At 36.5% G+C, this 26,318-nt stretch overlaps 1 protein-coding gene across 10 annotated transcripts in view; it reads right to left on the bottom strand.

Moving 5' to 3' along the window:
- LOC108003544 (protein Skeletor, isoforms B/C) overlaps nucleotides 1-26,318 on the bottom strand; it is a 62,744-nt gene that overhangs the window by 6,679 nt on the left and 29,747 nt on the right. For 6 of the 10 annotated variants that reach the window (XM_062076711.1, XM_062076705.1, XM_062076698.1 and 3 more), the window contains exons 3-8: nucleotides 19,785-20,010; nucleotides 18,789-18,900; nucleotides 1,418-1,656; nucleotides 1,166-1,346; nucleotides 807-827; nucleotides 290-662 (exon numbers count right to left, since the gene is read on the bottom strand). In XM_062076711.1, the coding sequence (XP_061932695.1) occupies nucleotides 290-662; nucleotides 807-827; nucleotides 1,166-1,346; nucleotides 1,418-1,656; nucleotides 18,789-18,900; nucleotides 19,785-20,010 (1,152 nt within the window). The remainder of the gene's footprint in view (nucleotides 1-289; nucleotides 663-806; nucleotides 828-1,165; nucleotides 1,347-1,417; nucleotides 1,657-18,788; nucleotides 18,901-19,784; nucleotides 20,011-26,318) is intronic. The other 4 variants (XM_028669621.2, XM_028669620.2, XM_028669619.2 and 1 more) reach the window with 1 other exon arrangement.

Below are 26,318 nucleotides of genomic sequence, written 5' to 3'. Positions count from 1 at the left end.
TAAAATGTTAACTGTTTATAATCAATTATTTTAGTGCTTCATTCTTAAAAGATTCTTGTTTAAAGTTAGAAATCAATTATTAAGCAGTCATACATAAAAACAAAACAATTTTTCTTCCTAATTGATCATATTACATAAATTTAATTTTATTTAATCGGATAATTTTAAGAATTAAATTTGATGCTTACTTTAAATTACTAAAAAATCGTTACTTTTCCAACAAATCCTCGGTAAATCTTTACATACGCAAGATGATAAGTGTTTATAGACAAACATAAAAAATTTTCACCTGTCGTCACTCCGTTCTTTCGTTCTCCATGCACGAGAACGGCGTCGTTCTTCCCTCCGATCCTTTCGTCCGGGCACACACCCTTATTCCCGTCACACTGCGCGTAATCCGACATATAATAGTCCTCGGCGATGAATTTATCGGTCCTGTTGTTGTAAGCGACCACCACCACATCGCCACCGATCATCTCCGACTTTCCCTCTCGGCCGGATAAACCGAACGCAACGTACTGGTCCTCCCTGATCCGGCCAGACACTCTGATCTGAATGTCGTCTCCTATCATCTCCCATTGGACTTGTACACGACCCTCCAGCATTTCCTTGCAATTGGTCAACTCGTGTTTGGACAGGGGCGGTGATGGTGTACTGCTTGTCTGGAAAAAATATTACAAATTTTTGCCTTTTCCTTTTTCCTTTTTTTTTTTTTTATTAATGCGGGATCACGTAATAACTAATTAAAACTGAATGATTGTTTCTGACACGTCGAAATCTGTTTGATAGACTCTACAGTTACTTACAGGATCGTACCACCAAGGCGGCTATCCCGATAAAAATACATTTCGTTAATGAAATGTCGTATCTAATTTGAAAAGTTTTTTTAACACTTTAACCCCTTTCCTGCCAACCGACGAAATATCTCGTCGAAGTAAGCGTCGTTCGATAAGATACACGAGATTGGACGAGATATCTCGCGTGTAGAACTCGGGATATCTCGTCTGTAGAATAATAGATTTTTGGATAAAAGTCAATTTTATGTACAGAGAGAGAGAGACGTACACAGACGAGATATCTCGTCCTTGGCAACGAAAGGGTTAAGAGATGCATGAATACTACAAAATGGAATTTCGTTCGATCTTGAACATCGGTTTTCAGTTACCGTAATTTTGGTCTGTCCAAGAGCAGGCGGAACATCGAGGTCCTTGGGTATCAGTACATGCCCGAAGTTGTGCTTGTATTGCACGCACCATACCGACAACCAGTCAATGTCGTGCACCGTCAAGTTCCCCGGCAAAACGATTTCGATGTCTTCACCTTGATATCCCTTCAATGGTGCCAAACTGTAGAGACAAAAATTTTCGCTCGATTCTCGTTAATTGTAATTCCAAAACACTAAGTAAAGGGCACGCACCTTTTCCTCTCGTTTGGCACTTTGATACCAAACGTGGTAGGCTCTGACCCGTTCCCAACCCAGAAATACGCGTCCGGGCCGGCACCATCGTAATGAAGATTCGGTATGTAAAAAGTTTTGCTATCCAGAATGGTGATGTTCCCGCTACGGAGACCGTGGGCCAGCCTCGAGAATTCTGGCAGCACTCTTGCCTTCGGCACTTTTAAATTTGCCGGGATGTAAACGTCGCCAAAGTTCACCTACGATTAATTAAAAACGCCCGTTCAATACTTTTTCATTGGTGGTTTGACCATTAAGGGAATTAAAATTATCGAACGAATTTTCTTTCGTGGAGATTTATTTATTTTTTTTAAGAAATTTCTTAGAATTGGTAGTGGGAATGTGACGGGACACCATCAAGCTTTTGATTGTATGTGAGTGAGATTTGTAATTAATAATTAAAATTTAAGTAAAATAGAATAATTAAATAATGTATTTTTTTCATTTAAGAATTAAAAAATATATAAATTAATAATCGTAGTTGTAAAATATTAATGAGAATTTGAAGATATTTTTAATAATATTATATATAATCGATTGTGAGAAAAGATCATACTAATGTATAATATAAGATATTTGAGATTTACTAATAAATAACAAAATGAATTTTAATTATTTATTTAAATAAAAAATTGTAAAAATTAGAAATTGTAGATCCAATATTTATCGTATTCATTATATTATGAGTGGCAGAGGGAATGAAATTTACATTGATTATTATAGAATAAAATAAATTATAATCTTGTTATTATAATTGATATTCTTATGGCATCAATATTAATTTTTTTTATCAACAATTTAACACAGTTTCATAACATTTACTTCCTTCAAAAACTATATAAATTACTTTATAATTAGAAAAAGCAAAAAATTCAATAGTTTTTTAAAGTTTGAATCTCATATGAAATTTTCTAATTTTTCTTTATTTTTTTAGCTATTCTAAACAAATTCCTTAGACCAAAAACAAAGAGGATATTTCATACTCCTATCTTCCCCTCTATCATGTCTTTTCTTTCTCTCCTCTTTAATATTTAATCATTTTTTCCAAGTCTACACAAGACAATGTTTTCCGAAAAACGGATCGAACGTTCGATTTCCTCGTCGAAAGCAAAAGGATAGAGTAAGATAAATATACATATACACGCACCATACACACACATATATATATAAAGAGAGAGAGAGAGAGAGAGAGCAGTTTCCGGCATCGAACAGGAACCGTCTCATCAAGTTGTCTTTCAGAGGCCGCATATTTACACCCTGCCAGTCGAAAAAGTCGATCTATCATTCCTTACCCCCTCAAGTTGAAGCTGACGTACCAATAGGGGTTGGTTTGGGATCGTTTATATTCTAAGTTCCGTCAAACGTCTGAATAAGTGAGACGGGAATGAGTGTAGAAGTGGAATAACGATAGGAAGGAAAAGAGAGGAGCAGAAATGGGGATGTGAAGGGTGAGAAGAGGAGGGTGAAAGGCAAAAAAAAAAAAAAAAAAAAAAAGATCTCAAGCGGGACCTCGTAAAATCCGAGAAACGGATTCCATCCCGTATACAGGGTGATCTACTTGCTTATCCTCGGGGGAACGTTTTATGGGAGAAAATTCAATGCTCGCGACGATTTCTCAACTCATTCCGTAAACCCTGGACAAATCTATTTCGCGTACACGATACGATTTTATACGCTTCCTCCTTTGGAATTTCTTTTTTTATCTTCTGTCCTTTTTTCGTCTTCATATTTTAATACTTAATTTCGTTGAATAATTAAACAAGTTTTTTCGTCAAAATGGGAAAAGGAAATTTGGATTCTCAAAATGGATTCTTTATTATTAATAAGAAAAGTAATTAAACATCGATTTTATAAAACTTTTCAAAAGATTGGAAATTTTGTTTCAACATTTTCCAAGGATCAAATAAAAAGTTTTTATCTTGTGTTACAATCTTTTTAGAAATGCTTTGTGAATTCGTTATAGATTTTAATAAGTCTCAACAATTAATCGTTTATAGAAAAGCATTCCATCAAAAATAACAACAGAATTTTCTTGATCGATAATTTCTTTTTATAAATTTAATTATCTTTTTCAATTCAAATATATATAATATATATAATTGAAATATTGAAAGATAATTTTTGAATAGGATTAACTATGTAACTAATGTGTTATGTACGTGCACGTGTGACTGGCGTGGGCCGATTAACCAGTTCTATCGGTCCCTATTTTCCTATTGTCTTTTTTATCGACTTCTCGAAAAGTATGCCAAGAGTCGAAGATTGAAAAGTCGGTGAATATCTTCGACGTCTTCGATATTCCGCTCAAGGCTACTGTATACGTGGCCTGATTCCACGGTTTCGAGATGTTCTTTGGAACCGACTCCCAGACTTTTGTCTACAAAGGAATCGATACGCGCGATACCTTGAACTGACGATATGAGTTTTCCATATCAGGGTCGTACGATTCGTTAAATTATTTACTTTTCTCTCTCGATCAGGCCTTTCGAATTCTTCACGTTCAACTCGGCCACGAAATTTTCGAGGAAGCCAATCTCCTTGTAACTTTGCCTCTTTTTTGCCTGGTCCAAAAAGATTGATCCACTAAAGAGACACGTGAAATTTCGGGTAATGAAAATTTTTTGACTCACAATGTAATGATTCATGACAATTTTATTCTTTACGATTCTTTTATTTAATATATGTGTATCTATAATATTCAATAACACTTATAGATTAAAATGGATTAATATGATATTATTGAAATTGATTTTTAAAATGTAACGAATTCTATATTCAAGTTATAACGTATATTATCTAATATATGTGTATTGAAAACATTTTATTAAAGATTGAATTAACTATCAATAATTTACACGTAAAATTTATCAATATATATCAGAGAACCCTGTATTTAATTCTAGGTATTATTGACTTAAATAATTTAGCAAATAATAATCAAATGTGATGTATCAAATTGTTACAATCAAATCAATCTAAACTGTTCGAATCTCTTTCAAGAATTAATCGCGGCGAAAAAAAAAGGAAAGAGAAAATCAATTCGCTATTCAAAAGACTCGAGTCAACGCCAAGGATAGATTAATAATTTTCCGCCTTGGCCGGAGGCCGGTGGCTGAGAAAACTTCTTCATTAACCGACCGTTTCAAAAGGCAACATCACGAGGAGATGGCGTTCCTTTCAGAAATTAATCATCCACCGATGTACACGCCTTTACGAGCATTCAACCGACAAATTAACGCGCACCTTTATTTTTAAATCTTTCTCAAATCTCGTCTCGTTCCGAAACGAAAACGTTTTGCCACGAGGCCAATTAGAAACGAAGGGACAAAATGGATTCCTCCAACTTTTTCCTCGATCTTTGTCCCCGGGATAAAGCCGTCGATCCTCGGAAAATAGAGTGGCCTCCCTTTGAGTTCTCCCGAGTCCTCACTTCGTCGAATACTAATACCATCGTTAATAATAATGATTATCAGCCAAGCCGGGCCGACGTCTCCCTTCACGGGGGGATGGAGTTTGAAATTTGCACGCGCATTAATCCCATTTCGTTTAAGGGCTCGTCAATCATATCCACCCCTGGCGAGTGGCTATGTGTACACACAAACGTGCGAGAGAGAGATGTTAGATACCAATGGACTAGAACTCGGGCCTAATGGTGTTTTGAGTGGGCACGATCCGCTCAAAATTGGTCCTTGCGCGAGTACGCGAGGCTCAGTTTCACTGACAGTTTCCATTGATAGTTTTCGAAGATGAATAAATTAATTCTCGATTAACTTATTGTTATTTTCGGTTTTATTTTCAAACGTATCGCGATTCCGTGTCGTTTAAACGAAAGGGAAAACAGGAAGAATGATATTGAAGGAAAGAAAATTTGGTGTACGTGCAATTTAATTACATCGTAATATCGTGAAATCGTGGGTTGCTACGGAGTAATCAAATTTGACAGGGAGCCACGTGTCTCGATAGTTCAATCTGAACTCTTGACATTAAATAGCCAGTTTATCGGATGAATACTTTTTCATTTGCGTTTCGTGGAATCGCCCACACGATTACACGTGTATCTTTCTTGAAATATTACACTTTGCGCAATATTCCGATTAATAATTGGATTTCATTTATATTTCATTTTTTGCACGAATAACCTATCTTTGTTCTTCGTTTTTTCTGGATCTAATGCAAGATTTAGCCGAGTTAATTTTCAAGCTATTTTTATATAGTTAAGCTTTTTATTTTTGAAGAAATTTTTTTCAAAAGAACAGTAAGAATAAAGAATAAGTTTAAGTAAAAATATTACATTATATTTTTTTAATTTCTCGATTACCGATCTTTTGGAAGAAATTTTCTTTTGGCAAGGAATAAAATATTATATAATTAAGTAAAAATTAAATGAGATTAATAATTTCTAATGAAATATTATATATAGTAGATTTCTTGTCAGAAAATTGTAATGATTGCTTCAGTTAAAAAATAATTTTTGGATGTAATGTTTTTCTGATAATTCGAAGAAATTTTTCACGTGAATTCGATTTAATTTTTTTCTATACGTACTAAGAAATATTTCAACTTCATAGATGAAATCTTCTTTTAAAAGAGGTTGGTGATTCTTAGAGTAAATTAATCTCTGATGGATACTCATTTAAGCATGAATATTATTTGATTTATGGCTACATTATTCACTTTAATTTTAATATAATTCATTTTAATCTTTTGCAGGCCACTCATCTGACTTTGATTCTCTGGCAGATGGACATATTTCTATATGAAATATGGAAATTATGAATTAAATACTTAAATATTTGGGATAAAAAAGAATATATAATATATATATATATTTTTTTATAAAAATTATTATTATTAGTAATTATTAAACATCATAACGTGTATATTATTAATTTAATTTAATTTAATTCCACTTACTTATAACTTTGATTCCGTTGTAGCGATGATATTCGTCTGCAAAGAGTATAAATATAACTTTGGATGTCAATTTCGTTTAAAAAAATTTCCTATATGGATCTCATTTAATATTTTTTTTTTTTTGCATGATATATAGCATTTAAAAATAAATTCATATCCCATTAAAATTCATTTATATCCATAAAATGAATGGCATAGTGTTAAACTGATTTCAGATCATTACAGAATAAAATAAAAAAATAATAAAATAAGGAAATGAAAAGTGATATTTTTCAAAATATTTAGGCAATACTACTTGGTATTATTTAATGATAATAAATTGATATAATTCAATTAACAAATTAATTTTACATTATAAAACAATTCTGCTAAAATATTTTAGAAGAATTAATTTATTTAGAATCTTGCTCCAATGAAATCTCTGTAATCCATTCGAGAAGGAAAAAAGTGAAATTTTCGAGAACCAAAAAATTCCAGTAAAATCGTTCGATGACAATTTCGATAGATTCGTTGCAGGGAAAAGGACACGGGCAATTTATAAATCGGGATACGATGATCACGAGGGTCCCCATCAATTCGATACCTTTGATCTGATCGTTATAGACCGGTCCAAGTTTCATACGGGGGGTTAGTGCAGCCCCTAATAGACTATTTATCTCGTAAGCCCGGATTTAGATTCGAATCGGGTTCTATTATGCAAGATCCTTAAGTCTGTGTATGCGTCATACACGCATCCGTGTATAAACCTCTCAGCCGTAATGTCTTGCGCGTGGCGTGAAAGATTCTAGCGAGAAATTGTAAAAATATTAATTTCGCTACTAATTTGCAAAAAATTTATTCTCTAAAAAAAAAAAGTTAATTAAAAACGTTAGTACTTGAAAAATCGTATGCTCATTTCGAGAAAACAATCTTTCCAAGATTGTATATTATATTTTCAGATGAATCTACTTATTTTAGAAAAAAAAAAAAAGACGTGATCGAGTCTCCGTTCGGTTGATTTGGATTAAGATCCACATCGTACCACCCCATGAACACAATTCACGGGGACGGTCCCCGTGGACGGAGGGGGTATACGATACGGCCGATGCTGATATACTCGTTATAGCCCAGGCGGGTTGGCTCGAACAGTCGATATTCAATCAAATAAATCCCCCTAACAAACTGGAGAGTCAGAGATAGCATCAAGAAACAATTCCGGAGAAAGAGACGCGACTATGCAACCAAGGACAAACGGATCTAATACTTTGCCCTTCTGACTGGAAAAATATCGTGTCTTTTCTTCGCTTTTTCTCTCTCATATTTTTAACCTTCAAAGATAATTTCTTTTAATCTCTATTGAAAATCTATTGATTATTTGAATTATTTCGATTATTTAAACAATTGTGTCATGTGTATATTCGTGTAATTAAATTCTTTATTTTTTATATCGTGTTTCTCTTATTAAATATATATATATATATTTTTCATTAAGCATTCATTCGAAAATTGTTCAATTGTTTCGTAAATGTTATTATTAGTTTTATGTTTAGTTTTTCATGTTCGAATTATTCAACAAATTACTCGTCCAAATAATATAACTGGGATGTTTCACAATTTTTTTTTAAATAATCGGAAATATAAATTCGGATATTACTATTTCTCTAATTATCTGCTATTATTTACTATCGATAACGAGATATTAATAATGACAAAGGGATGGAAGAAACGGATGATTCATCTGATGATCTAAAAAGACAGGTCATAATTGTATATTATTTTAACACCTTATCAGCCCCGTATCGTCACCAGTCAGGCGCACGTTCCCCTTCACATCGGACACCCCCTGTTGCGAGGCGTACGTTCTTACGGAAATTGAGACATCGAGCCTTGTTAGGCTCGATCCCTTATGTTCTCCATCAAACAAGAGCAAACCCACATTACGTCGCAGCTTACTGCTACCGAGCCCAGGAATTCTAGTCTTCCGTGATTATCGTTCAAGGTTGTCTCTAACAGACGATTAAATTGATAACGCAGTTATCGTCTGCGATCTTAAGACTTAAGGTGGAAAGATCTTGTTTAACCGATTAAATCGAAAATCTGAATTCTAATTATTGAGCGTCGTTATCTTCGAAAATAGATTTTGTATCTTTGATAAATAAAAATTTAATTTGAGATCGTGATGAAAAGTGAAAATATGGGATAATTTTAAGATAATTGTAAGTTATTGCAATGCGCCAAATATAATTTTAAAATCAAGAACAAGGAATATAAGGAAAACTGTTTTCCAAAATGTCATTTATAAATATTTTGTGATTTTATCAGTACGATTCTCTGCCCATTATTTCATTAAATATTATATTTGCAAAATTGTTTCTTTTGATACATACAACTTTTATTTATTGACTAACTGTTGAGTTAATTAGATAGATTCGATGAACAAATATTTTCAACGACAAATCAAATTTTCAAATATATATTTTGAAGAAAATACATCGATAAAAATAATTTACATAGGGAAGAGATCGTTTTATGGAAAAAGATTAGCTATCTCACGTATCTCACGTTTTCGCGAAGCTCGCTAAAAATTCCAATCCAACGACCGAGCAATTGGTTTGGAATCTTGGAAATCGGACTTAAAAGGGACCCGTTTTCATCGAAGCAGCGTCCGTTGGACTTTAAGTAGGTGATAAATTAAAAGAGCCACCCTCCTCGTAATTCCTCTATATCTCAGCCGGCGGATTTAATGGAACTTTTTTTTAACCGAAACTTTATACTAACCGGGGATAAGCTCCCCGTTAAATACGTTCCGCCAGTCTAATTACACGGATTTCTCGTCACTTCCAACTTCTTTCGAGGCTGAGCTGCTGAGTTTCCACGCCTGGGGATTGATATCTAACGTTTACTCCCGTTAATATAATCAACATTCCTATCCTTGAATTTTCTTCTATTCTTTTTTTTCTTTTTTAACGAATGTACATCCGAAGAAACGGATAGCAAAAGACTCCAAGACATCCTTGTCGACGTTCACTCGCGAAATTCTTGGAAATTTAATTACAACCTCCGTGGAAGAGGTTATCAGAAAGTGGCTGGTCGCGTGATTTCTGAATAGGAGCGACCAATTGCCAAGGTATACAAGCGTCATCGGCGGAGCAACATCAGCATCCAGATTCCCTCCCTATTCTGCACGGAATGACGAAACTTTCCCGGCTACAGGAGGACCGGTGGGCGGTCCTCCGGAATACCTGGAACTTTCGCAAGCTCCCGTCCAATCGGCGTGTCGGTGAGCGAGAAAGATATATATATATTTGTTATATATATATATATATAACGGATGACAGAGAGTGCGAAAGAGAGAGTCGGAGAATCGGTCAAACAGAGAGAGAAAGCGGGATGAATGAGTGGGGAAAGAAAGAAAGAGAAAGAGAGAGAAGTAGTAATAGCGCGAGGAAGAGAGAAGGCGAGAACCGATACACGAGGACGGTGTTAGTAGGTGGAAAGGGGTAGAGTTAAAAGTGAGTTTGTAAAAGAAAATTATTATATAAGAAAGAGAGGAAGAGAGGGGAGCAACGAGTGAAGGAAAAATCTGGAAATTGAGACGGACGGAGAGAGTTCGTTCGCTTGGCTCGCAACGAAAAATGATAACTTTTTGTTGAAGCACGTTGGTGGTCAGACGCGAGATACTAACTTCGTTCCACTTCGCCTCGTTCGCATTCATTTTGTTTCTCCCGTTTTCACCAACCCGCTCTCCCTCTGCACCATCGCCAGCCAACCACTCTGCCCAGTATTTCATTTCCCCGTCTACTCGTGTGTACTCGACCACTTATGTGTATCCGAATGCTGCCTGCGCAGCTACTGTTCATATGTACCGAGGAAATGCACGCTCGACCACCCCTCCCCCCAAAGCCGACAGAGGGGGGAGGGTTACTTAGACAGTGGAAAAGTCCGGGACGGGTTGCTCGGGTGTTTTGTACTCGTGTTAATTTTGCACTTTTCTCCGGTTTTCTTTTTTTCTCTTTTTTTTAAACTCGCCATGGCCATCCTCCTCGCTCGTTAATACATGTATATATATATATGTTTTGTGGAGGAGGGAAAAACACAGGAGACAAATTCTATGCGAACTTGGTCGATTAGCGTCGCGGTGTTAAAAATTCGATGGCGTACCGTTTTTTCCAGGCGGGAAGGGTAATTTTATAGTTCTGGCGAGGTTCCAGCGGCGCTTGCCACACCGTATACGTGTGCGCGTATGCCCTTATATGCGTGGTTGCAACACCCTCGTGCACCTGATGCACCGTTGCGGCCGCTTTGAAATGTGTGCGAGGCTTTGGGGTGGCTTCAAAATGGCGTCCTGTTACAGTACACACCACGATTCACGAGCCGCACGATGAGTTACGCGACTAAATACGAGTTTCCTTCTTAAAATTGTGCGATAATTTCCATATAATGGAAAATATTTGCTTTGCGGATACTTCTCTGATGATCCGCGTATGGAGTTTTTCGAACACTTTTGACAAATTGCAGAAACATTATTGTTTTGGAAAGAGTTTGGAAACGATTCTGCTTATATGGAAAGATAAATCGAAAATATGGAATAAAATTTTATGAAAATTGAGATAAATTTGACTCGTTCTTGGCTGGATACGAATAAATAATCGACAAAGCGATTTTTTTTTTATTTAAAAACTCGTTTTCCATAAAATTGAATTTGAAAATTCGTTGAATCAATTATCTTCGTATATGGTATAATCTCTTGATAGATAATCCACTCGTATTCAAACGTGAATTAGTCAAAATTCATTTTTATTTGGAAAATATTTCGCTTGATTACTTTATTTGATTTACTCGATAAGCTAAGCTTCGAACGAAAAAAAAAATGTACTAAAATTTTATCAGATAATAAAAAAAAAAATCTAAGTTTTGTAAAAATTTCAATATAAAGTTATATTGAACACATATGAATATTTTAATTTTAATTTAAATTAAGAAGCAACATAGAAATAATCTCTAATGTTAATATATAGAAATTGTATCTTTATCCGTTTCTAATTATAATTGTAAAAAAAGACATTTTCCCCTATTTTTCATTCGTAAACTGTTCTTTATCCTCCTACTTTCATAATTAGAATGGTACAAAGCATCTCTTACATTATTAAATAGAATAAAAAGTTGTTGTGATTGATGATTTTAATCTAAAAAAATGTTTCTCACAATTAGAACTGTGAAAGAGAGAGTAAGAAATCAGAATGGAATTTATTCAACTCTTTTAATCCCTTTGATATCGTTTACCGCTTTTTATCAATCAGCATCGATAGTCCACTTTTAAAACGAGAACTAACAAGAAAGCTTTTCACCCCCTCCCCCCCTATTTCTGCCGTTGAAAAAATCCTTGTTAGCTATGCCGCGGCATTGTCCCTTTAAAATTCAAAGAGTCGTCGCTTCTTTTTCAAGCCTCGATCGAAAGTATTTCTCGATCTCGTCAAAAGCGAGATATTTCGCTCCTCCCGAAGTCTGAGCGTAGCCATCGGCCAAGTCTTCTCAAAATGGCGGCTCTTTGAGGCTCGTGGAAGACGTAGCGACGTAACGAGACTGTGAAGAGAGGAGAAGAAGGGAGGGTAATGACCATTCATACCGAAACTATCGAAAAAATGGAGAAGGAAAATAAAAAAAGGAAGAAGAAAAAACAAAAAACAAACGGCGAAAGGAAAGAAATTGCAATGGTAAGAAAATTGCGGGAAACAATGAGAGAGGATAAAGGAGTGAGGTTCACAGAGGGACAAATCTGTGAATGAGAATGAAAACGACGACGACGACGAAACTAAATAATTTTTCCAAAAAAGAAAAAAAAAAAGAAAGAGAAAAGGGGGGAAAAAAAGGGAAAAAGAAACGCTCGAGAGGAGGAGGAGAAGGAAGAGTGGGAGAAGGTCTTTGCAGATACAGCGGTATAAAAAGGGGGAAGCGGAAGCGAGCGCGAGAACAGTGGCGACAAGGATGGAGGGCAAGAATTTTGGAGGGAACGAGGACGCGAAACGGAGACAGGGAAAGGTTAGACTTAGGATAGAAGTGAGGAGAGGAGGAGGGAGGAGGAGGAGGAGGAGAGAGGGCAGAAGGGTGGGAAGATAGAGACGAAGAGAAAGGGGAGAGTATCGTCTGCTAGCAGCCGGCAGCCAGTCAGCCAGCCCCGGCCAACATCGACCCGGCGTACCGCTCTCTGCCCATGCGCAACAATTTTACCCAGGACTAGTGATGGGCCCGATTCAATTCACAACTTACAACTTTCCATCACTTTTTGCAAAACAATAACTCATCGAGGATAATATCGACGGATTAAAAATGGGTATATCGTGAATGGATCGAGCCGGTGGAAAAAACCGGTAAGCATTACTAATTTAATCACCATACCCGCCAATCAGGATATAGAATTTTAACGAATGGTTGATGTATCGTTAATGAAGAAAAAAGTGTGGAAATAATCCTTAAGGAAAAAAGAAAAAAAAAAAATTTCGTTTACTCTGGCGGTGGTTAAACGTTGTTTCGAATTTTTTTCAACTTCAATTCGCACGATGAAATTTAAGCGGAACATTTTTTTTCCTCTCTTGCGTTGCTGTTTCTCCGCATTTTTTTTCAAACTCCATAAGTGGAATTTTTCGTGTTTAACACGAATAAAAAGTTGTTTCCTTCTGTTTCAATGTTTTTTTAATCTCTAAGAGCGAAGAGTGATTGAAAGTAAGTATCAAAATATTTTGATCGTTTCGTGAGATCGGGAAATATATCTCGTCTCGTGTTTACAAATGTTTCTTTTTTCATTTTTTTTTTTTTTTTTTTTTCACCATCGATATATTCAACGATCGCGTCGGCTATAAAATATTTGGAGACGATATTACCGGTTTCCGATCGACGATTAGCGTCGACCGGCTGGAAAGAGCGAAACGGGAATGCTGTGGAGTGTTTTCCGAGAAGTCCTTCAACGTGACTGGAAATCATTCGCCGCTCCGGCACAATAAATACTGTCAATGCAAACGATTTATACGAGAGCTTTCGCTCATGTTTTCGCCTTGCTGTTCCGCACACATTTTTCCATCACAAAGACTGCGTAATCTATGACAATATTTTTTCAATAAACGCATATATACATACACACATACATATATATGATATATATGTAGTGATAAAAGTTGAAAATATTTGGATGTGTAATATAGGAAAATGGAGACTTAATGAGAATCCTATTTTGGAAACGAAAGACAGGTCTCGTCTCGTGTTTAGAATCCGGTTTGAAACGGTTATTAATTGATATTCTCGCGGGCTAGGATCGTCCACTTGGTGCCACGAGCAGTCGTACTTCGTCATCCAACCCCGAAAACTATAAGGCGTTTAATTAACTCCTGTGTTCGGGGAAAGAGACGGGGAATTCAAATGCAAATGCCGTGACACGCCCACAGGACGACCCTTTCTTCTTCCGGTTAAAACACAACCATCGCCGAAAACCGGTGGTTGGAGCGATACCCTAGCTGATATAATTTAAATGCGCCACCGAGATATAATTTGCCGTTTAGGGGATCGAATTGATCGGATATCTTCGAATTGATTAAATTTATCTCCCATTTTCGCCGTTTCCTTTCTTCTTTCGAATTAAAAACAAAAACACACATTTTATTTACTTCATCGAATGGAAAAGAAGGATGCTTTGAGAATGCTCGAGAGATAATAATAAAGGAGATAAAAATATAAAGGTATAAGACAAAATGGGATAAAAATAAAAATAATAAGATTTTTAAACAAATTGTAAATAGATTAATAAAAATACTTGTTCAATTGTTTTTCTAATGTAAAAAGAGCGTACAAGATTCAAAGATAAAACAATTCCAATTATTTATGTATTTTTGGTGGTTTCTCATGTAGTAGTCGAGTGGCGCGATCCACAGTAGTTTATATCGTGCAATGGTCAGACAGAAGATAACATTTTGGAAATAGCTTATGTGGAGCAGATTTCTTGTGATTTATTTATTTATTTATTTTTTTATTCTTTTGATTGTATGTCTACCATTTTATCAAATAATGGCTTATTGGATATCACGAGAATTTATATCTTCGATATAAGTTGGATAACTGATTGAAAATCGGGAACAAGCACTTATAGAGTAATAAAATCGATTCTTAATTCGCAATCTAGTCCGATCAGAGATTTATATTTTAAATACATAAGAAATATATAAGAAAAGAATGATGAAAGAAAAGGGGAATCGAGAAATAAATAGTATAACATGTATTTTGATTCTTTTTCTTTTTTGGTGATGCATCAAGAATAATTTTATTCTATTGTATTTGAGATAATTAATTTATGTATATATATATATATGCAGTTATTTCATAAATTTATTCAACTTTTACCGTATATTTTAATGAACAAACATGGATAAAATATTGCATGATACAATATCGTTTATAGGACATCACAGTTGATATATTTCGCGACACAATATCGTTCGTACAATGCCACAATGCCAGTCGAGATATTTCGTGACGCAATATTATTCGTATGATGTCACGGACGAGATATCTCGTTTTTTTTTTTTTACATTTTATGTACCATTGATGTTAGCCTTCGATGGACAGCATTTAGATTCATGAGATATATCTCATTCATAAGAAATAAAAATGACTGATTTTCTATATGTTATCTTACAAAATTCATCTATCTTAAAAAAATTTGATTTTTAATGAAAATTTATCTCCATACATCATACATAAATCACAAGAAGAATTGTACATAAAGAATATCTCTTTGAATGAATAAAATCAATCCTCAAATTTTTACAGCAGATCTATATAACAGAAACTAAATACTTTTGCTCTTTGTACGAAATTATATTTCGAGAAACGAAAGTAATATTTCGAAAAATGTCTTACTTATAATGTCTCGTACAATGAAACCAAACTATTGCTCTCTTCGATACGACTTATTAATTGAACTTTCGTAAGATGTATAAAAACCGCTATTAAGAAAATAGAGCATCGAAAAATAAGTGCATTGAAAAGGAAATAAGAGATCGAGATGAAAGACCGATCAACGGTTTGAACCGTTTTGGATTCCTCGAGGAAACCTCGCGGATAAAATCCCGAGAATCAAAGGCTTCCCCTCCCCAATCGCGTGTAGAAGTGGGACCGTTTTGGACGTTGGTCGGCAAAGGGGGCTGGAAAAGAGAGAGAGAGAGAGAAAAAAATTGCTAAATCCTATCTGAATCAGTGGTCCATTGAACAGTGGTTTGATATCGAGCAAGGATATCTCCAGGAGTTCTTTTGAAAAGGAACCCAACCGCTTCGACGATGGCGGTGGTATCTATAGGCACGAGGGGAGGAAAAGGAAAAGCGGAACAAGAAGAAGGCTTATTCCAACAATACATCCTTCGACGTATCGCAAGGGTATGCCGACTGATAGACAGCTCCTGTCTACCAGATATCCAAGCAAAACCTACCCCCTACTGTTGTACGTATCGGTCAGCCCCCTCGTCGTCTCGAGTCTTCAGCGAATCACGAATAGATGGAAGAACGGCATATCGGAGGGAAACAAGAGCCCTTCTGGGGATCGTCGAGATTTTCCATCGTATTGGGAGAAGAACACCGTGTACAGTGGCGAGGTTCATTTACACCTTTTCGCTGTGTACATGATCATTCTGAATGCTTCAAAATGCTACTGTAATTTCTTTAAATTATTATTTTAACGTTAAATTTCTCTTCCTCCGATTTTCTTGATCTTTATTCTTGATTTTTAACTTCCACATGGAAGAAAATAATAATTGTTATATAATAGAAATCAGGAATAGAAAACAGAATTTTCACGCGTATTTTCTTAAGCCGAATAAGAAAAAAAGAAAATACTCTCTCGAAATATTTCCGCACACGGAAAGCGAAATTCACCCTCGAAAGCCAAATTCTAAGCTATGCTATTTGAAACGGAGTATAAGAGCTCTTTTCTATATTCCTATCGCAAAATCGCGATTGTACATTTATCGTGTTTCCCGCCCCCTTTAGACCGGCTGGTCTGGCTTCTACTCACGTCCCTGATCGGTGCACTCAACTCGAAAGAGAGAGGGATCGATTTATACGAAAGACTCGAGCGATCACTTATACGGCCGTATCGTAACGGGACACCCTGTAGAATGGAGCATAGGCGGCGGACAGCGCGTTTTGCGGTGACAGAGCGTGTCTGATGGAGGGTTGTCACGGTATGGGAGCACCACCCCTCAGACTTCGATATTAAAGCCCTCCTAATATAAGAGCAAAAGCTCCGCTCTCCACCGTCGATATGCCTGTTTCAAACCTTTTCCCTTTCCCTCGAAAATTTCCAGTAAGCGATACTGACTAAGCGTAAGCCCGACCGGACCGCTCTGGATTTCTCTGGCTAAGCGAGTGGGCGTGCAAAAGGGTGGATCGTGAACGAACGGATAGATTTATTCCTCTTTACTTTCTCGGAAAGTACTTACTTTACTTTGGAAAAAAGGTGAGTAAATGAATTTATAAAATTGCCACGATTATAAATTAATACGAATGTTAATATCATGCATTTATATTTTATTCTTGCAAGGGAGAGTAAAATAATTTTGATTCTTATGTTACGTATTACTACTACATTATTTCTAATGTATAAAACTAAAATTAGATTAAAATAAATAAATCTTGTTTTGACTTTTCGATCTTTCAAAAACGGTGCATGAATATTATTAACATTTTATATGGAATGAAGATATTGGAAAATTAAAAATTATTGATTGAATATGGATCATTTAAATATAGAGTAAAAAAGAATTTATTTTTATTATTAATATTTTTCAATGAGCAAAGCTTATTTATTTATTGGCTCTATTAATTTTTTTAAATAAAAGTTTTATTTTAACGGAAAAATAGGGAAAATTATTTCACTCGTTGATACAAAATTAGCGAAATTAAAAAATAAATTAATTAAATGTTTAATTATAAACTGGGATATTAATAGTCCACTGTATTCACATTATATTTATTTATAGTTATTTGAAAAATATCCTACCATGAATATCGGTATATTAAAAATATGGGATATTTTTTAAATTACCATTTCCCAAACACGATTTTATATAAGTTTTCTTTAACATGCTCGTTTATTGGTTTACCAATATTATCCATATTTCAACATACAGACACAACTTACACGTTGATAAAAAAAAACTTATCGTCTTAACGTCCAATAATAATTAAATTACTCGAAAATGTATCCTTTTCGCGAACAATTCTGCTCGATCGATTAAAATTCTTCTACAATATAACTGCCAATCGTAATTACAAATAATTATAATTAAATCACAAGCTCATCGAGATCTATTGTACCCCTCCATTTACCATTTAATTCATTGATTACGTGAAAGATCACGCGATTAACGCCCGCTTCGAATGCTCAGCCAAAGGTTCTCCTAAACCGGGCGGAAAAAATAGTGAACAGAGGGGACGGAACGACTTAAATGCGCGCTTATAGGCGCGTGCACACAACGAAACAAGGAAACACTCGCGCAGATGTGTACATGTGCGAAAACGCCCCCGATCTCGGCTTCCGTATCCATCTAACACGCACCATTGACCACGAATGCACGTCCGATAGGGCGGACCTTCTCAAAAAATCAAGTTATCTCCATTCTCCGCGCATCGTAGGGTTTCGAATAAAACGCCGCGCCACGGGGGTGGCCCCCTGTCGCCGTTTTCCTCGTCGCGGCCAACCCAGCCAAGTATGTCGTACAAATTTATTGGAAATGCACGAGGTGGTTACAGAGGATCGCCGCGAGACTCTTTTCATGCGAAGAAATTAGAGTACCTACCTTTGTTTTGGAAAGAATTAAAATTGAACATATTGTCGGGCAGAATCGATGAATTTTTAAATGGAAAAAATATTTTCTTTGTTTATTTTCATATTTACTATAACTTCTATCGATAATTAATTTGAATTGTATTTTTTAAAATGATTTTCAAACTTGATTTAAAAACCAAGTCTCGCAATTATTCTTGAGAATGGAATCTTTTTGACGTTACGAATTGTATTATAGATCATCCTTTATTTTTGATATCAAATTTTACAAATGTAAGAAGGCATCAAATAGGGAAATTGAAAGAGAATCGGCACGAAGAAACGAGATTCTTTCTTTACGATTGAAAAATAATTCAATTGCTTGATTTTTAAAAAAAAAACGATCCTACAATAAATCGATATAAATGGAGCGTCTTACACAAATTTGGAAACAATAAGTTTTCATTATTATACATTACATATTTTTCACGAAATCCTCTGATCACAAGCCTAAATCATCGCTATTCTATATATAGCATCTCTTATAGAAATCTACTTATCCTCCCGTAAATACAAATCTCCACACCGTGCATAAAGAAAGAAAAGAAAGATATTCGAAAAATGTTCTTCACTCACTGTAAATCGACGACACCAAACGCTCAGCCATTTGATGTCCCGTATCCGTTTCCCATCAGGCAGCTTCAGAATGATGTCTGTGTAGTTGTACGATTGGAGCACCACCGGGTCCCTGTGTGGACAGAGTATAACAAGAAGAGAAAAAAAAAAAAAAAAAGAAAAAAAATAGGCTTGAAGAGTATAGGCGTGCACCATTGTGCTCTATAACTATTCTAATAATACCGCATTTCCCGCTGACCAGTTTTTCAACCTGGCTAGATCGATTTGGTCGGGGATACGCGTCGACGATTTTGGCAAACAACCATGTATCGATCGTATTCGAGCAGCGGAGACGTGGAGCCACGCCGGTGGGACAGGAACAAATACTTCTAATACCATCGTCCTCCTCTAATAATCTTCGCCCAATTGGATCCCAGTTGGAACGAGACATCATTATTGTACGCGGCTATCTCTTGAAAAGAGACCTCGCTTTTTAAGAGGAGAAGAGGGACGAAGAGTCTTAGACATTTGTTTTTACCGCGTCTCCCGTCGAATTTCACCGCGGGTGGAGCGCAGAAAGAGAGAGAGCGGCGAGTCGAAACGTAATAAAGTGCTCGCGCGTACGAAATCCGAACGAGATCGCTGTATAATTCCCGTTTTATTAACTGCACCCCCGCAATCCCGTCCTTTCCTCTCTTTTCACCCCCCGTGCCTCTTCGGCCACCCCATCGACCCACACAACAAGAGTCTTTGAGTTTCATTTCATCCCTTATGGTTATACCGCTTACGTCCAACAGCCACCCCCGCCCCTCTCTTCCTTCTTTCCCGTCCCCTTTCCATCGCGCGTCCATCACCCTGACCGCATACGCAACTCCACCACTTTTTTTCCTTTTCTTTTTTCATTTCTCTTCGAGAAGAGAGGCGACGAAATGGGAATTCGAGAGTGTATAACGAGGAGACCGTGACGAGCAGAGTATTGGCTCTGAAAAGACGGGGTGAAAAGAATTTTCTTCCTACCTGATCTTTTCCATTTCCGGATACGGGACGATGTATCCCTGTGGCGTGGGCGCTGAAGTGTTCCCCACCCAGAAATACGCGTCCGGTCCGGTCCCATCGTAGCAGAATCCTTTTATGAATATCGTCGTGTCGTCCACTGCGTATACGTCCCCCTTGATTCCATGCGCGTAGTTTTTCAGTTTTCCGATAAATTTTCCGTAATAATTGGGACCATTGTTGGCGTGACCTACGACAACGGGCAATAATAATAATTCCATTAATCGATACCAACCAAGTGGAAACATCAGAAATTAATTTTAACACTCTTTGCATTTCAATTATCGGATATATATTAGAGATCGTGGAAAAATATTCAAATAGTAGTGGAAATTTTTTTCTTTATTGTGAAGATCCGCGTGCTGGATCTACACAAAAAATAATTGTAACACATAGAGTATATTTTGACGGATTAAATTTTTGATCTTTGGAAAATATTGGACGACAAATTAAATATTATAATAATATAGTTATTTTTAACATTTGATCAAATACGTACGACTATATCGATTGCGATTACCGATGATTAGACATTTGTAATATAAATTTAAATTGACTATAAATAAAAAATAAACAAGTTGATCCGTAATTCACGATGCAAAATTAAGAATTCACATTTGAAAATCTGTAATTGTCTTTTGTACATGGCGTCAGAGTTTATTTTTTTTATATCAAAATATTATAATACGATAAATTGGATTAGAATTCTATTAATCGAAAAAAAAAAAGATCCTTATACGAGTTGCACCAAGTATTGTATTAAAAAAATACATAATTCCACTCGAATAAATGAAATTGACTTTCATTCATATAAGAAGAAACATCTGCCACGCCAATATATACCTCGAAATCGTTCAATTTTTATTTAAAATTTTTCACCAATAATTCGATAGATCGATTTAAATTACCCTTCATAAGATTCTCGATCCATTACAGATAATAGATTTTCCTTTTAAACATTAATCATACAATTTACAGAATAAATGCTTTAAAACGTTCTCGAGCATTAAAAGCACTTAACACAATTGTTACTTTTTTCAAGCCCTGTGCGATATAGATATTTGCAAACGTCGGGGATACGGATGAAATTGAGTCTAACCGAATGAGACCGTGAAAAGATGCGGTCGAGGCCTCGTTTGAGGCGTGCTACGCTCGCGGCTGGAAAAGGGGGAAGTACGGTTTCACCCTCGTGATATAGGTTGGACGCATCACCGCCCCGATACAAAAGCGGCGGTGGACCGGTCGGCTGCGCCGCGATTTGCATGAATTTCATTTCATTTGCTCGACAGGCCCCATAAAGTCGGACGAGCGGATAGATCGGAAGAGAGGAGGCGGTAAAGATCATCGGGATGGTTTGTAACGGTGCGAGGGTTCAGACACGGGGAATTGTCTTGAAACGCCCCTCCCCTTCCTTTAGATTAGCGGTTCCGTTTAACAGCGTGAAGCCTGGGATCGAGGGATTCCGCGAGATTGCTCGCGATAAGATTTATTCCCCTCCCCCCTCCGTTTTTCTATTGCCGTTCATCGAAGGATCGTGTAATTCGCAAAGGATGTAGAGAAATTGAATTTGCGCTCGGCGATTTTTTCTTCATCCCGTGTTATTTGCTTATTTGTTCATTTAAAATTGTTAACATTTTGGATGGATTTGTGTAAACGTGAAAAGAAAATGCGAAAAAGGAGGAGAATTCCAAAGGAGAAAGTCCTCGAGAAAATTAAAATTAAAATCGTTCCAAGACATCCTATATTCTTTGCAATTTTAATTATATGTGAATATATTTTTCGTTAAAAATTGTACAGAAAATAGTTGACACCATTTTCATAATTTTGAAACAGTATTCTGTAGAATATAGACTAAAAAATAGATTAAAAAAGGACTCTTTATTATTATTAGCACATTGTTCACCATTTCTCAAATCAACAAAATTAGATAATATCGGGTTATAATAACGTAATAACAGAATTCTAAAAAGTGGAAATTTTTCAGTCACAGACTTCGGTTCTTTCTCTTTTATTGGTAAAATATGGCAAATGGAAGATAAAAGTGGGAAAGGACCATCTTCGGAAGCAAAATACTTTCGATTCGAAGTCGAAGAATAGTCAATAGTTGACGTTCCTTCAGATTGTCTCTTCTTCTATACGTACATATTTTTCTAGAGATCAAATGTTATTCGGAAAGATCGACGGTATATATTCAACATGGCGGCTTTCGATATCATTCTTTTACGCTTATAAATTATTCGGTGAAATTGGGTGGGATATTCAAAAATGCGACACATCGTTTTTTATAAAATATTTTGTTTTCCATAAATACATGGTGTTGATATATTTATGAAAAACGTTTAAAAAATTGATTCCAAAGAAACGAAACGAACACAAAAATTGATATACGAAAATATCGATTGAAAATTTGCGTTAGACAAAGCGAGAATAGAGAATAATATCTATATTCAAATATTATTTGGAGATGAATATTTCATTGAAATAGAAAAAAAAATAATATTTTAAGTAATAAATATTATATAATTATTATTTCTTGCAGACAATACAATTATAAATCATCATAGTTAATTTCGTATTATTATTATTCATATTTTTACGAGTGTTATTAAATTCCAATAAAAACAATACCATTTGCATTTTTTTATATAACTTCACATTGTTTTATTATTACACGATTATACGAATTTCACAACTAAAGTTAGAAAGTGGTTTCGGTCGTTGATATTTTTTTTTCCCCCTTTTTTTCGGCCGAAAAACTGATACTCTGCAAATCTTTTTATTCCATGCGCGGCGAATGCACGAATTTCTCTTCAAATCTCGTCGCAATCGGCTTAATAGTTCGATCGGAATTTTGGATTTAGGGCATACTCACACACACACATACACACGCACATTTCTTTCACCGTATTTTACGCGTATATTTTTTCTAACAAATACATAAATCGGCAATCTCTCGGGAGCGCCAACTACCGTCAAAACATAGTAATAAACAATTTGACATTTTAAATAATCGAATTGAATCTGACGAAAAATAACTCGGAGTATTAAATTTATTATCGATATCACTTATTCCCGGACTCGATCGACATTCGATCCAGCGAAACAAGGAAGGCAGAAAAATCGACTCGCCTTTTTAATCGGGAGAATAGAATCTCTCCTATTATATTCCATCATATCCATTCCATACGGCTAATATTATAAACGGCTACAGCCAAAGGCTTTATTTATTATCGTTGCGCATCAATCTTCCTCCCATTGTACGATAATAATTCGATATTAAACGTAATTTCTAATATTCATATGCACGGACGTTTCCAGATAAATTAAATATCGAACGTCGGGTAATGCAATAATAATATCTCGTAATTTGGTTAAATAATGGACCGATACCTCGATTAAATTCTACTTTCGTATATATATATATATACACATATACTCGTAATATAACCTTTCACAACTTCGTCTCCAATTAATTCTCATTGAACGTCCGACTTAACCGTCCGTAATTTTTGTTCCGCGCGAAACACCGCGCCACCGCCACCGAGGATAATTAACACGTCGTTGGTGCGCCGGTGTTCAGAACCGAAATGCAGACTCGAGGCTTTTAGTCCACCCTCCCGGCTCCTCCATTCACTCCCCCCTCCCCCCTCTCCTCCGTCCGCTCGTCGGTTGTATTGGTGAACGACGACGGTTCCGTTCTTCCCGTATATCGTCCTCCTTTCCTCCTCCTGTTCCCGTCTCCACACCCCATCGGTACAGCTGGATATTATGGTGATGCGACAATGAACGCGGTGATCGCTATCTGGCCGGTATTGGGGATGTCAACCCCTCAGGCTCGTGGCAATGCGTACGAAATCGGGCATGGAATGGTGTGGGCGGAAGGGGAGGGCAAAACGCGTGATGCGAAAAGAAGGAAAGAAGAAGGAGTGGGGGAAGAGAGAGAGAGATAGTGGGGCATCTATTAGTAAACACAAGCGTACGCTAGCACGTTCACGAGGTATACGTATGTGGGTGCGTGCCTACGCGCCACCTAAACTACCCCCGACTGGTGCTTAAACTGCCTCCCCTTTTATTATGGGCCGCGACGGTTATTGGATTGTACCGTGCTATTTGTTGGCTGCCACGCTAATGGATCCATAATCACCGGGACAAATTAACGCAATACGACGACGACTCGCCAACTACGGGGTGCTACTTTAAACAACGGGTGGTAGGCGTTGCTCCTTCCGCGTGACGATGACTTGGCTCTCGTATTTGAGAACCTCGGACGTGGCGATGAAATTTAGTAGCGCGATGGATTTTGAGAAAATTAATTCGCGAAAATAGACACACTAAGTGTCTATCACACTTGTATAAGTGATGGAGTGTCAAAGAGTATATTGCTTTATGATAATTTTTATCTCGATCAAATTATACATGTAGTATTTATTGCTTAAATATAATAAAGATTTAAAAATGATTTATTTCAAAATTGGCTGATTACGATTATAATTTTAATATAATATAATATAATAGATTTGATAAAAAAAGATAAAGAACGAATTCATTGAGGAATCATTGTGTTTGAGAAATTCCTTTGTAATATAATTTTTTATCTTTGTACTTTCCTTCAACGTCCCATAACTACTTAAATTCAATCGATTCGCGCGTCTTGCGATTGTCGCGTTGCGCGTTTTAAAATGGTCCTCGATCGATAAGAGCGAAGAATCGTCCGTACCCACAGTTGATAAATCCTTAGCGACACCTTAACGTGGTCGCCGACTACACGCCTCGAGAGATTCGTCTGAAAGCAGGATATGATCCGAGACTGGTGAAGGGAGCACGGTCAACATTTGAGCCGAGTAAACATCGCGCATCTTCCCTTCACCCTTCCCCGTGCCCTTAACCCCTCCTATCCATCGATGAGGCCTCGAATCGTGCATAGGTTCTTCGAATACGGTCCTCTCCTCTCTTCCGACACACGTCAGTCTTCGGTTGTATGGGCCGCTGCGGGGAATACCTTAGCCCCGGGGCAGCGTGGCACAAAGCATATTGCATGTGCTCCAAATACACAATTGGACCAGGCCGGGAGCGCCAGGGTTCGTTACCTTCGCCGATGGTCTTTGCTCTTTCGATCGGATTCAACGGATTCACCGCTCGCCTCCGGGCACACGGTTTAATGAGGATAGTCGAAAAAAAATTCACTCGTTATCTTGCGATACTGTTCGCGTGAAATTAAATAAGAGTTTCTATTTTTTTTTTTTTTTATCTCACGAGTAGTGAGCATATCTCGTGTTATTCGTGTTATATATTTGAGTAGGAATTTTTTTTATCGACGTTTACGAAAGATCAATGACGGGTTTGGCGAGCATTTCGAGCTAATTAATCAGAAGCGAGTGGTTTCTTCTTTTTTTTCTTTAGCTTTAGCTTCACGGTGAGAAATTGTTTTTTATGGCTTCGATTCGCCCTCGGGCAAACATTTAACGAGGAAAGTCTTGAGAAATTTTCTTGTTACCTCACTTTTAAAGAAACTGCATCGTGCCTTTCCGCATTCTTCCACGTCCAAATTCCATCGGAAATTTTTTTTTTCTTTTTCGATTTCGAATTCTTCACAGTTATAAATTATAATTTAAATTACAAATTAATCTCGTAGAAACGTGCAATCTATCAATGGTATTCACGATGAATCACTGCATAAAATACGACTATTTGTTCGATAATCAATCTTCGTAAAAAAAAAAAAAAAAGAAAACCATTTCTTTGCCGAGAAATATAACCTAATTGGAGAATCAATTAGCAACCAATGCTTCTTTATTCCGTCACGAAATCGGTGAGTTTCTCGCCAATCATGCGAACAAAAGAGAAACCGTAAACCGATCCCGTTTCATTTCTCACATAATAACCACGCATTTACAAACTAACGGTATAGAACGAAAACCGGATACGATAAATATACGTCATTCTATTCAAGGATCTATTCAAGGATAGTTCGAAGATAATGAGTCAATTTATTCAACATAAAATCATCTTTATTCATCCCGCTAATACTCCAATCGAGAGATTCATCCGATCGTCGTCTTTAAACGTGTTTTACAATTCCGTTTATTGCGATATAAATTTAAAGTCTCAATCAACGCTCGTCCGAAGAATAAGCGAAGTTGTAATAGCTGAAATATCCTCCCGTTGATTTTGTAACGACAGTGCCGTTTCGTGAGACCGATCTAACCTAAGGTGAAATAACACCTGACAACCAGACCACGAAAAATGAATACGATCCGATTTTACATAGGAGTCGGCCAGCCAACCGTTTCTTAGCTACGTGGCTAACTAGATCCTACAAACGCGTACACTTTCACTTTTGTACCGAAGGAACTGTTGATCTCGTCCAACGACAAACGAGACACCGTGAGATCGTGGAAAAAGCCGCGCGAAAACACGTCTCGATGGAAACGTGTCAATTTATGGCTCGTGGATATCAGTTTTCACCTGTTCATATCGTGTAGATTTATTAATTTTACA

Source organism: Apis cerana, linkage group LG1, assembly GCF_029169275.1.
Source record: "Apis cerana isolate GH-2021 linkage group LG1, AcerK_1.0, whole genome shotgun sequence".
NCBI lineage: Eukaryota > Metazoa > Arthropoda > Insecta > Hymenoptera > Apidae > Apis > Apis cerana.
Note: the sequence above shows the minus strand (reverse complement) of the source record. Positions and strands in the feature narration are given on the sequence as shown.